At 36.0% G+C, this 13318-nt stretch overlaps 1 protein-coding gene across 3 annotated transcripts in view; it reads left to right on the forward strand.

Moving 5' to 3' along the window:
- Window positions 1-13318, forward strand: part of LARS2 (leucyl-tRNA synthetase 2, mitochondrial) — an 89544-nt gene that overhangs the window by 14214 nt on the left and 62012 nt on the right. For all 3 annotated transcript variants that reach the window (XM_082304787.1, XM_082304788.1, XM_082304789.1), the window contains 3 exons: window positions 1701-1792; window positions 5222-5282; window positions 13073-13162. In XM_082304787.1, coding sequence (XP_082160913.1) covers window positions 1701-1792; window positions 5222-5282; window positions 13073-13162 — 243 coding nt within the window. The remainder of the gene's footprint in view (window positions 1-1700; window positions 1793-5221; window positions 5283-13072; window positions 13163-13318) is intronic.

Here is a 13318-nt window from a genome sequence, read left to right on the forward strand (position 1 = left end):
ATTCTGTTGAGATTTGTAGTTTATGTAAAGTTTACCTTTCTTATTTGTCTTTTATACCAATAGTTTTGACTACTGGTTGAGGGAGGGAGAGGAGAAGGGCTGGGGAGTGTGCTTCAATGGGGCGTTTGCAAGTGGTTTAGGCTGCAAATGAGATTTTCCATGTAACGCTTATAACGTGAGGAAGTGGGGAGTTAGGAAATCTGACTCTTATATTTTCTGACACTGTGATACGAGGAACAATAATCTGTCTGATTATAGGGAAAATTTGTAACACAGCGTAGCATTCCGATTTCTATTAAGTTTATACATGAAAAAAATGTGCTGTGCATGGACCCTTACTGTACTGGCTTGAATCACAGCTGATCACAGGTTAATACCTTTGGTTTTGTTGCTGCACCAGCAAAGTAATGCGATACAGCAGGTTTAGTTTTAGCTCAGTATTGAAAACAAGAATGCTGAGGAGTCACATCTGTTAAATTCTCTTGCTTTTACACTGAGTTGGTACCTTGGGCATCTTTATAAACATGTCTATAAAATATTTTTTATGAAAGAATCCATTGAAGTCAGAGGATTGGAAGGTTGTGGCAAAGAAGAATAAAAATAATTCAAACCAGTGACAAAAGTAGCTCTTCTGCTTCGGAAATGAACAGATTTTTCCCTTGGAGATAGCTTATGAGATTAGTATTGCTGGGCTTGCTTTCTTATTGCTTGTTTGCTTACATGCCACTAAAGAACAAGTTCTTTATATTTTTAGGGCTAAAAATTTTGATTTCTTACAACCTGAAAATGTTACTCGATCATGTTTTGCTATTGTTAAACTTGTATAACTTTAATAATAGTTATTCAATTTATAGCACATTTGTAGGTGTAAGAAATGGGATTGGTTTTATCAGGTATCCAATACATAAGTGTTTTTAATGACAGCATCTTAAGCACTGGCCTTTCTTTCCCTGGTTATTAAACAGGTTTTTTGAATACTTACTGTATTGCTAGATTATTTTTCTAAATAATTTGCATGTTAATAGGAAAGATATATATCTATTTCAACATAAATTATCTATTATATTTTGCAGTAAACATTTTTTTCCACCTTTATTTATTTGTGGTATTCAGTCTACAGTCTATGTTTACAGAAGATATTCTAGTAAAATTTGACTAAAACAGTTTTCCCCATCCTCTTCATTTTATCTGTTGGATTTAAGGTTATGATAGGGTATTTTTCTTTTTTTTTCTTCAGCAAAAAGGAAAAAAAGTAGGCTACACATCAGGTACAGTTATAAAACCATTGATTCAATTAGTTTTGCTTGCTTTCTTCTCCTTCTTTAGGATGAATATTTGTTTCTGTTTAGCAGTAGCATCAGCTGCTAATTTTGACCACCACACAAATTTACAAAGGATTGATTTTTGTCATTGTTAACCTGGTATTGCAATAGTCATGAGGATTTATTACATAATACTTTAAGCTCCCTCTAACATCACATTGTAGGTAGCAAGTGTGCTTCATGTTCATCTTTTAAAACAGACCTAGCCGTAGTGGGCATGTTTTGAAGAGGTTCAATTCAGACAAAGCAAATGCTGAAATGCAAAACACCGTTCATTATTTGAATGCAAAACACGGTTCATTATTTAGAGGCCTGTGTGTGGTGTTGATGCCATTCCAGAAAGTTACGTAAGATTGTGTTTTTCCTTTTTGCTTACAGGTGATAAATCCAATGGGATGGGATGCATTTGGTTTACCAGCAGAAAATGCTGCAGTTGAACATGGGCTTCACCCTGCAAGCTGGACACAAAGGTAGCTTTTAATGAATTTAAGTAATATGACATTTCCACTGTGAATACCTGTACTGTGGCCCCCATAAACCAACAGAACAGAGCAAAACCAGTGTAGAAGAAAGACGGTACAGAAAGAACCAGGGTTATTTGCCAATGTTTTATGGGACTGTGCAAATGATTCACTTTTGAAAAACAAATGTATCAGGATGATTTTCAAGGTTTTAATCTCAATTACTTCTAACTTGTAAAAAGGAAGAATATTGAAAGAGTGTCATTTCGCAAACACCGATATCAGTGAGTAAGAAATAAATCAGAATTTCATTATGGTGACTTAAATCTTAGTATAGAATACACAGTTGAAAATTATGAGCTACGTGGTTAGATTTACTAGCAGTTTTCAGTACCATGCGAAAGAGAAGATAGTTTTTTCATTTGAGACTGGGTCTTAAAAAGTGATAAGCAGCCATTATTGCTGGTGATTTCTGTGAAAATTTTGGGCTTTAGACCACAGAACTGGGTGTTGTGTTCCCCTAATATTCTTTAAAATGAGTAGAAAGTTATATAAGTAAACATTAATTTCTGTAAATGACTCAGAAACCGATCTTCTTAAGTGAAGCTGTTTGTTGTGCTCTGGGTGCAGTAATCTAGCTGTGGTATCTTTTTGGACCTTGATCCATTTCCTTCTTTGATAATGCTGTTTCTTTTAAGTTTTTGTCGCGCTTCTGGTCCCACGTTAAGATACTTGATACTTTTCCAGCTAAAATATGACGGCAACTGATTCCACTCAGGGAGAATGCATGAGTGCACTACACACAAATTCCCAGTTATTTTTTCCTCCGTGTATGGTTTAGATGAGAATATGTGTGAGAACCAGTTACCATCAAGACACAAAAACCTGGTTTTGTTCTTTTGAGTCTGAAACATCACTGTGCAGTGTGTTGTGGTCTATCAATTATATTGTAGCACGGTCAGTAAATTGATGATTTCTTTCTTCCTTCAATAAGCCTACTGAATTTCAGCTGTAAAACAAATCTGCATATCTGTTTTATCTCAGTGACTCATTTTTAACTCAATTATCTTGATGGAACCTTCAGCAGATAGAGGGTTACTGTGATCCTGACCTACATGACGAATGAGGCAGAAAGAAGTGAAGGTTGTAGTTTTGTGACAAGGAGGCTGACCTTAAGTACTTGTGACTACAAAAGGGTCAGTGTTTTCCCCTCCTCTCTACTGTGTGGCCCCTCCTCACCTATTGTACTAGCTTTGGCACCGGTAGGACCTCTTGTTGAACTGACTCAGCTTGCTAACTCAGAAGAAAGCCATTCTGCCAGCTGACTGAGCTGAATTGGCTCAACAGAAAAGCAGTGAGCGTGCGGGGCAGAGAGGCTGCAATAGCAAAGTGCCGTATCAGCTCAGCCTGTCTCATCCCAGCTGTTTGGTCATATCAAAAAGCATGTGGCAGGGCACAGGCTGAGCTGATTCTCTTCTGCTACTTTCTGTGCTCTTCTGTTTTTCTCTTTTCTTGTAAATAGGTGCATGTTGTTCCATACACTTAAAGCAGTTCAGCTAGTAGTTACAATATGTTTTATACTGGAAGAAAATTTTGCTTTGAAAATTTCCTTAGTACTGAAAAGAGTGATTGTCTAGTTTTAAGAGTTAAACAATAATATTATAACAGCAAACTGAGACAAGTTAGCACATCATCATTGTGTCTGATTATAATAACAACCAAATAGGAAAATTATTTACATACCAAATTTTTTTGATAATGCTAAGGAAGGGAGTTGGTTCAGCATACCGGCAGTTTAAAGTCTGACCACTGAAGTTAAGTGCTGCCTCCCGTTTTCTCCAGTGTCCCTGTCCTGAATGTTTCTCATGCCTGCAGCAAGGGTGACTGAACTGAACGTGAAGCTGTGATGGTGTGATAGCAACCTGATGTGTTTTAAGTCATCCCTGGAGCAGAGCCAGCCACCCGTGTAAAAAGGGAACAACCAAATTTCCGAGCATCATAATTTTCTGAAGAGGTGATTTAAAATGAGCTCCAATTGACTATTGCTTCTTGTATTCTCAAAGTTAGGAAAAAAACATAAAACAAATTGAAGACAGAGTTACTTATACAAAACACACAGAAACGTTTGTTAGTAAGAGTTAGTATAGTGGCAGAAGCTTTGTGAAAATACACTCAAATTTGAAATTTTTTAATTGGTATTTTATTTATTCATTTTGAGTGGGACTTTAATATAAGCAGTTCTGCTGAAAGTATGGTTTCTCCCAGTGGAAGCTGTGAGTCCATAAGAGGATTTCCTGGTATACCCATACTGATATGACCATGCTGGCAGGCCTTTTCTGGTGTAACTGGGGCTCTGCAACTGTTAATACGGGATACTTGCATTACTCAGTTATTCAGCAGTGCAGGTTTGTTCTGGATCAGAATTAAATGCTTGGTTTCATGACTGTCAAATTAGCCACTGTGGGAAGATAGATGATACTTTATCTGACATAATGCATTTTAGTAGAAATTTTAAAAGTCCATAAGAAATTTTAAGCAGTTTTAAATAGTGTGAATGAATTCACACCAGGTGACTAGTTGATATTGTGTAGTTGTGAGTATTTTACTAAACTGTATTTAGTACATTTTCAAACTAAAGCTTCACTCTGTATTCTGATGTATCATTCTGATACTACATTTTGAATATAATCCATCTGGGGCAAGTTCTAGCCCCACAGTTTGACAGTTGACTTAAGTTTATCTATGACTGTGCTGCCACCAGAAGTTTAGGGGTTCCTTGTCACCTCTCAGAATATATGTTCCCACCACCTCCTTTGTGTTGGCTCAGCTGTTTTTGTGGCCACAGCATTGGTGTGATCAGCCTGTTGGTCAGAGGGAAGCAAGAAAACTGGTGAGGGGATTTTGGAGAACTTTTTGTAGGGCGTGTCTTCAGTTGCATGGGTAAACCGATTCAATTCATCCTATAGCCACACGATCACCAGAGCCAAAGCAAAATACAGCCAGGATAGCATTGCCAGAATAGAGCAGGATTAAGCTGATGGTGGAAGTACATCCTAGTGCATTGTGAAGATTTCAGAGTGCCCTTTGGCTCAACTACAGTGAAGATAATTAGAAATAATGAGAAGTGATGCTTCAAGAATGTTTCCCTCAAACTGCAGTGCCATATTTGCTTTTCAGTTATGCTCAAATCAAGAGAAAAAAAAATCATTGTATTGCACACACAGCCGTTGAAATTGAACCAGAATACACTAGGAACTTCTAAAATTATTATTTGAGTATTATGACAGTTCCTTGAGTTTCACTGTTAGTGAGATAATAGAGTTTAGAGGTTAACTAGTGCTTTTGATTTCTCAGAACTTTATAAGCACCTGATTTTAAATATGATCTCACGATAGAAATATTTTTAAGTTAACAAATTTTTTATTTTGTATTTTGCAGTAATATTCAACACATGAGGGAACAGTTTGATGCACTAGGTCTGTCTTTTACATGGGAAAGGGTAAGATTTTCTTTTTTAAGGGGTGCTGCTTTATTGCATGATGGAACGTTGAAAAACATGGAATTTCACCATTTTATTTATGGCAATTTAGAGGTCTTTGAAAGTGACCTGTTTAAGTTGTTAAACTGTAAAATTACACTTGAAAAAAGTGGGAAATGGAGCTTCTCTCAAGCTTCTTATCAAACTTCTCTTACTTTAGACATTCTGACGTCATCTGACAATCTCAAGGTTTAGGAGAATCTTTCTTTAAAGTAATTTCAGTTTTGCATTTCAGTTTTTCTCTCTGCTTTTTCAGCTCTTTCAAAGTAGCAATTTTCTGTCTTAGAAGTTAGGCAATAGTCTAAACAGATATTTATGAAGCAGCATGCCTTTGTGTTAAGGTATATATGTTTTGAGGAGTGCTTTTTTCGATGTGTATGTTTTTATAATATACTCAAGGGTTTAAAGCTAGTAACTTGAAATAGTGGTTTGGTTATGTTATTCTAAATTTGAAGTGTAAGTCTGCATTTTCGTAGGTGTTCATTGGTGTACCGTTTTGGAAAATAGAAATTTTGTTTAAAACACTAATGCTTGAGAATCAGGTGTTCACCTTAAAAACCTTACCAACATGATCAGACATAAGCTAATGTCATTTTCAAGATAAAAAAGAAATTAATTTTTGAAGCAATTGTAAGGTTATTGCATTTACCAGTGAATCAAAGTCAGTCACTATATTCTCAGCAATAACTGTTGCTTATCACCTTAATATGATTCTGAATAGAGTGATGGAGATGCTAATCTTGGATTTTTATAGCAGTATTGTAGATCTGAAAAGGAAAAGGATTAGTTTTCTGGCAGTCTGAGACCTGCCATCTGTTTTCTTTAATCTTGAAGGTGAAGTTTTTTATTTGTATGTCTTACGTCTGAAAACCATATTTCATCGTGTCATATATATGGCAAGATTTTCAGTATAAGTCTTTTTAGTAAGATTTTTCATTTTCTTGATAGCCAAAAAGTTGCTCTGAAAATAAAAGGTTTGTTGTGGAAGGTTTACTGCACACATCCTTGACAACTATTTTCTTATATTTAAAACTGTTAGCATCTCAGAGATTTTCTGTATGTATAATACAGCAATCCTTCAAAACAGTGAAATCATATGTGTAGGCTGTATTATGGAACACACCAGAGTTGAATGTTGCAGAGTGCCTTTCAAGAAAATGGAGAAAATTCACTTCTGTATATGGACTTTTGTTTAACCCTTCCATTCTGAAGAAGAGAGAGAAAATTGACAATACTGAAAACCATGGCAGGAAGTATAAGTATATAGGGGAAGGTAATTTCTCATGTCTGTGCCTGTTCTTTGAGGCTTACCTTTTCTAGTAAACCATGTTTTGGTTAATGAACTTTCAGAAGTCTCTGAATACTTGTGGAAAGGGCTTTGATGCTCTACAACTAAGTTAATTTGAACAGTTGTGTAATTAAAATGATTTAGAATGCTCTAGGGGCACATAGTTTGTGGTTTTGAAAGGTAAGATTTTAAAACAGCTAAAAAGTGTTCCTTAAAACACAATGAATTTTGGAGTTTTCACTCCTTAGCTTATTAGTTAAGTTTTATTTTACCTAGAAAGCCTGCCTTACTAACTGGAGTAAGAGTGACCTAAATGGTAACTGTTAGAAATAGATATGTTTATTCATTGCAAAAAATGTGTGATGCCTGAAATATATCTGTATTACATGATCTCCAAATGCACAGATATTTGAGCTAGCCGTGAAAGAACTACCTTTGGAAGCAAAACAGCTAAGCTGTGGCAGAGTGTCTTTTCCAGGCTGATAAAGCCTGCTTCTCTGCAGGGCTAATTAGGCTGGGCAGAGCATCTTGCTGCCTCAGCTGCACTGCTTCTGGGCTAACTCAAGCATCTTTGCACAGCAATGCACTGCACTGTGTAGGTACTTATCTTAAAAGTGAGCTCTTTGAGGTAAGGAATTTTTTTTTTACTCTGTACTTGTATGGCACTATATCAGTGGCTTACAAAATACTGTGACAATGCAAACAAACCCACTAGTGTTAGTCACTCCTATGAAAAATGCAAGAAAAACACTTTTTATATGGGTTAGTCTAATTAACCTAGACTATTATACACAACAGGAGTTTGTTTTTAATTTAATTTCGTTGGTGTTGCTTAAATGTGCTCCTTCATTGTGCTAGAGCATAGTACCTAGCAAATATATGCTGGAAGAAAGCCATTCCCCTACCTTAGATCCCTTTTTAAAGTGCGAACCTTTTATGTTAACTGTCTCTGTCCTATGTGGCCAACTTAGAGTATATGCCTGGATGATATGAAGGAAACTTAAGTAAATTTTACCATTTTACAAATGTTAAGGGAAAAAAAAGTGGGGAAATAATAAAAGGTACATTTTTAATACCTCATGCATGTAGCTGTGCTGAAGAAGCTGACTGCTTATAAAGTCATGTCTGGTGTTCAAGAAAGTACTGTCCAAGAATATGAAGACTAGTTATAGTTTTATTGCTTGGTAAAATCATGATGAACAAATCCCAGTGCACTGGGATACTAGAAGTTTCCTTTTATTTATCTGGGTTTTTTTTCATTGTTCTCTCTGTCTTACAAATCAAAATGCAAAAGTATTTTTATGTTGTAGCAGTCAGTGAAATTACTTAACCAGTAAGGCACCACAAATAAGGCATTATTAAAAGCTAATTAGATTGTTTCAGAAAGCCAGGTTACAAAGACACTTGAAAATTATTCTCCTAAACAGAAGATGTAAGCAAACTAAAAACGTAATTAAATGCATAAAATAGCTCTGTAAGTACTTTGCTTTAGAGTAGTTTTGAATACTAATAGTGATCTGATATTTTTGCCCTGAAACATGTAGGTATTTTAAGTGCCTCAAGTAATAAATGTTGTATATTTAAATCACTTTGAAAATGGTGTGATTTTGGGGAGAGATTTAAAAAAAAATAATGAGAGAGAACATTTCTATTCTGAACATTTATGTTTGTCAGGTCCAGGGTTAAAAAGCTGCAGTTTGAGGATGGAAGAAATATCTCTGAGAGACATTAAAAACACCTGGAAAATAAAAAACGTGGTAGTTAAGTTTTGGCTTTAAGATAACAATAATTTGGGCATTCCTGGTGATCAGATTTCTCCAAAATACCAGCCCAGACAGCATAGCAAACTGCCTGCCACTTCTTTTAAACATGATTTTCAGGGGAATTAGGCAATATCATTTTCAAAGATTCATATCATCAGCAACAAGGGATGAAGAGCATATAACATTTTTCCTTTCTTTTGCTCAGGAGTGCTGTCAGACTGAATGCATGTTCCCAGTAAGCCATCAGTTCACCACTATATTATCAATCTGTAACTTTCTTCTAGAAGGTAGCTTGTGCTGCCAACATTTTTTAGTCTTTTCAATTCATGCATGCCAAGTGACATAATTTTTTGCATAAGAGTAATGTTCCCCTTCTGCTCTGTACGTGAAATCTTTGGTACATTTTCTTTGTGTGGATATTTTTCTGTTTAGTTTTGAAGTTGTCATTCCTGTGCACTGCCTGAGCATGCATAAAACTGTAACAGTAGATAGAGCATTACCTATTAAATTTTCTTTTTATCCACATATCACTGATAATCAGTCACTCTACTTGTAATTAAATAAAAAAGGAAACCGTTGATACAAGGCTACTTTTTTGCAGGAAAGATACTCATGCTCTAAAATTCAGGCACTGCATGACATTTCTATTTGTAGCTAATAAAGCATGAAACTACGGGCCTTTGAAATACAAATATTCAAATGAATTTAGAAATGTAGTTTGGTCTAGCTTTAAACCTCTGAAAATCAAATAATTATACTTCCAGATGAGGTGGTATATGCCCTTTAATACCAAAATAGGCAAATAATTGATTAAAGACTGTTTAATCTTCCCAAATAGATTTTGAAAAAATCCGTTCAGACTTTTTCTTCTTATCACCTTTTTAATAAGTATCAAATGCAACATGTCTGTCTTCAGGATAGTGTAAGACTATCCTAGAAATAAAATGATTAGTAATAAACTAGGAAATTACTTCTCTCTAGTCTAGTTATATGTTATTCACAAAAGCTGGTGGATCTTACAACAAATAAACACTTTTCTGCAGCTCATAAATGTTACTTTTATTTAAAAAAAATAGCCATGAAAGTAGCTTGAAGATGTAACCTTATTAAAAACCAACCAAACAAAAAACAGTTTTAGGTTCAGAGCTACATAATAGAAAGTTGTGAGAATGGAACAGATTTAGAACAAATGATGAATTATAAAACAAGGCATTTGAAAATTAGTTTTCCTTTTATTAATGACCAAAATTTTCCATCCAGTTTGGGATTTTTGTTTATCCAGGATTCTTTACTGTTGGTTTTCCCATATTTTTGATAGCTGGAGTTTGTTTATCAGGTTTTTTAATAATGAATGGCCCCTTAACCTTAACATGAACTGGTTGCTTCCCAAGTCGCACCGCTGTCAAATCTAAATTGTAATACTGCTATTTAGTCTGTAACTGTGAATTTATTTGCAAAAATAAATAAGATACTAACCCCTCCATCATGCTATTCGTTAGGAACAGATTGCTGTGCATTAAGCAAGGTAGTTTTTGGTAAGGGTAGGGATCTTTCTTTTATATGCCTTGTCAATATCTGCTATTTTTAAAAGGAGACCACTTTAAAAGGTGGTTCGTTTTAATTGTTTTAATGATTTGTTTTAATGAATGGGTGTCATTCCTGTAGGAATAAGGAGCAGTAACAATAACCAATGATAAAGATGCATTTTGGTGACAGTATCAGATACTCCTTTTAACTAGCAAGCTGACAAAAGGAAAAGGGAAAATGGTTGGGGGGAAGACGGAGATGCTGTCCCTCCCGTTTCCTAGTGCCTGCTGAAATGCTGGGGCGATGGGTGATCACTACATCTGTCACAGAGCACTGAAGAGCACATGCAGCGGACAGCTGAGCAGCATATTTCATATTTGTAAAAAGGGTTCTGACTTTTAGTATATATTTTATTTTTGGAGAAAATATGCTAATATCCTGTTTATAGATACTCACTGAACTGCTTTATGGTATGAGGTTCTGTAGGTATGCTGTTATGCGAGTGCTCAGCTCACAAATGAGAAGCAGAAGGTTAGGTGTTTCGGCAGTGTGGAAGGGCTCCATCATGCTATTTTGCAAACCCTTTTATAAACCCTTTTCTGTATTTCTGAGTTATGTCAGTTCTGTTAATGCACTGCAAATCTTTGTCATGCTTGTAAAGTATAAATAGAAATGTTAACGTTCAGCTTAGTTTAAGCATGATAGCAGCCTAATGGAAACATTTTACCAGACATTATTTATTTAATCAAGATCAGTAACTGGCATACATGGAAAATTATTTTTCACCGTAAGTCTTAACGTGCTAAACCATAGGACAAAAAAATAAAACACATTTTGAGATTGACAAGAGGTTGCTGGCTTGTCATCAGCAGCTCATTTCACTTGGTAGTGATGTAATTTCTCTTTCTTCGTTAGCTTCAAGTGTTACTTCATACCTTGATGGTTATAAAGTTAAATGATAAGCTCGAGTGATCTTTTTGCAGCTCAACTACCACACAACAAATTTTCTTCAGTGATAACAGTCTGCATTTCTTTCTAAAAAATGTCAATTTACAACTTGTGAGAGAGCATGGACATGAGAGAATCTGTTCCCAGGAGTTAGCTTGTACCCTCTCCTGAATGTGTCTGTTTAGACTGAGAAACGTCATCTCTTTTTGTTTCAGTTAACAGGCATCTGCCGTTCAGGACCAAAAGGACCTGAGTCCATTTTACTATTTTTATTTGACAACTCACTGCAGTTGTCTTACCCGTTTGCCTGTTGCTCATATAATCTTATATTGTACCAAAAGGGATTGTCTCTCTGCTTTTGTGTCTCTGATGTTACAGTGATGAAGCTCTGTTGCCTGTAGTGGCATCGCACTGGCAGAAGAACTCCACTGCGTGGAGAAGCAGGGGAAAAAAAAAAAATTATTAACTGGATATTGTTTAGTTGGAGAGATGAAAATCAGGCTTTTATCAAGTGTTTTTTTCGGTGCAGAGCACAGGGGTTTAATCAAGCAATGGCGAAGTCTTCACATGCTGTGCTGAAAACTTGCCATTAAATGTCTCTTTCTGGTCTTGAAAGCCTCTTATACACACTTCTGAGGCATATCTATTCAAAGGTCATATTAATTGTTCGAAGCGATGTTTCAGCACTGGAATATAAAGTTGTAGAAGAAGAATAAAATTTTTATGCTAGAGTGTTTCAGATGTCATTTGAGTAGCAGATGATATTGCTGATGTCGTGTGTAGTGGGAGGCTCAGATGATAGGAAAGCCTGGGTGAAAGACATTTCACATTTGGAGCTATTTCAGGTAGTTGATAACTATTTGCAAACGGAATAAATTTTATCAGTGGCTTGCTATCAGCCCTGTAACTCTAAAATCAAGAGAAGTTCCTGTTGATTTGAAGTTCAGTGTAGGAGTCATCTTCTACTTCAATAAGTACAAATGTGGTCAAACGGAAAGTTTGTAGAAATGTTTCTTCTTTAAACAAGTGCAAGTTAAACAGGAAAGCTGTTGAGGAGGGAAATGTGATCTGTTTATTGTTACATATTTATGATGTAATAAGAGCTTAAATACTGAGTTACACAGTTGTTTTCACTTTGGCCAAACTTTAAAATATGTGGGTGAAAGTGTTTGTGTATCCATTGTTCCGGTAAAACACTGCGTTTGTGTGAAGAAAACTGGGAGCCTATAATCACGTAATCCTGTAGTCATCTTTACAGATTGAGATGTTTATTTGAAATGCAGTTTGGTTTTTTAAGAACAAACATTTAAAATATGGAACTTTGTAAGCAGGTGATAAGTAGGTTGTTTAATTATTAGAGTTCACTAAAAACTTATAAAATGTTTGCAAGTTTAAAAAAGCTATCCATTATATTGTCACCTGCTGTTCTCTTAACTCTCATTCCTTCTTCTTATGTTGTCTTTTGTTTTTATGTCTTTATATGCCTCTTAACAATCCCCCTCATTTGTGACTTCTTTCACGACTCTTACTTTTTCTCCACACATTAACCCAGAGCATTCTCCTACCTTGAGCTGGCTTGCCTTTTAAAACGGTCGCTTGCGTGACCTTTGATTGTGAGATATCCTTTGCACGTCTTTCATCTTGAAGTTTAGAGTCTTACCCCGTGTTCCCTCCTGTCTGCCCCACACGCTCTCTCTGCCAACAGCCTCGGTTCCTCAGTGCTGTTCTCCTGTATCGGCTGCTTCGGCTGTGGGCTCCTCCAGCCTGCTCGCTTCTCTGCAGCCAGCTCCCGGCTGCCTCTCAACAGTCGACAGTCTCTGCTCCTGCTTTTCATTGCTGAGCAACAGAGGAAAAGGCGACATGGCTAAGATGACTTCTTTGATAGAGTTCTACTTTCTTCTGGTTTTGCCGTTTCCCTGGTCAGGCAGCTGTAGTCATTTCCATTCGTCTTCTGTTTGTGTATCTATCAGCACTGATTTTACAGGGTTCTTATATTCCATGTTAACAGGGAAACTTTTCTTTGCACATCAAACCCGGACAAAGCCTATGTTCTCTGGTTTTGTGTACAGGTGAATATCACTCATTATAAACTTTACCCAAAACTGCATTTATGTTTTCTCTGTGGCATGTGTTATACACTCCTGAGTTAATTGTTTAAGTTAAAATGCCATAAGAAAATATTAAGAATATCATTCAGGAATTTTTATTTTATTTCCTTTCTGCAGGAAGTAACCACTTGCTTACCAGAGTACTACAAATGGACACAATATCTCTTTCTTAAGCTTTTTGAAGCTGGGATAGTGTATCAGAAAGAGGTAGGTGCAAACTTTGACCTTTAATACTTTGCAGGTGCACTAACTCAAGTCACTCATTATGTCAGTGGCACATTTCTGGATTGTCCATTCACATTCATTAAGTGGATAGGTATTTATTGTGCTCTATTGATTTTAAATCACTGTAAAATATAATGA

The sequence above is a fragment of the Platalea leucorodia genome, assembly GCF_965183815.1.
Source record: "Platalea leucorodia genome assembly, chromosome: 1".
Lineage (NCBI taxonomy): Eukaryota > Metazoa > Chordata > Aves > Pelecaniformes > Threskiornithidae > Platalea > Platalea leucorodia.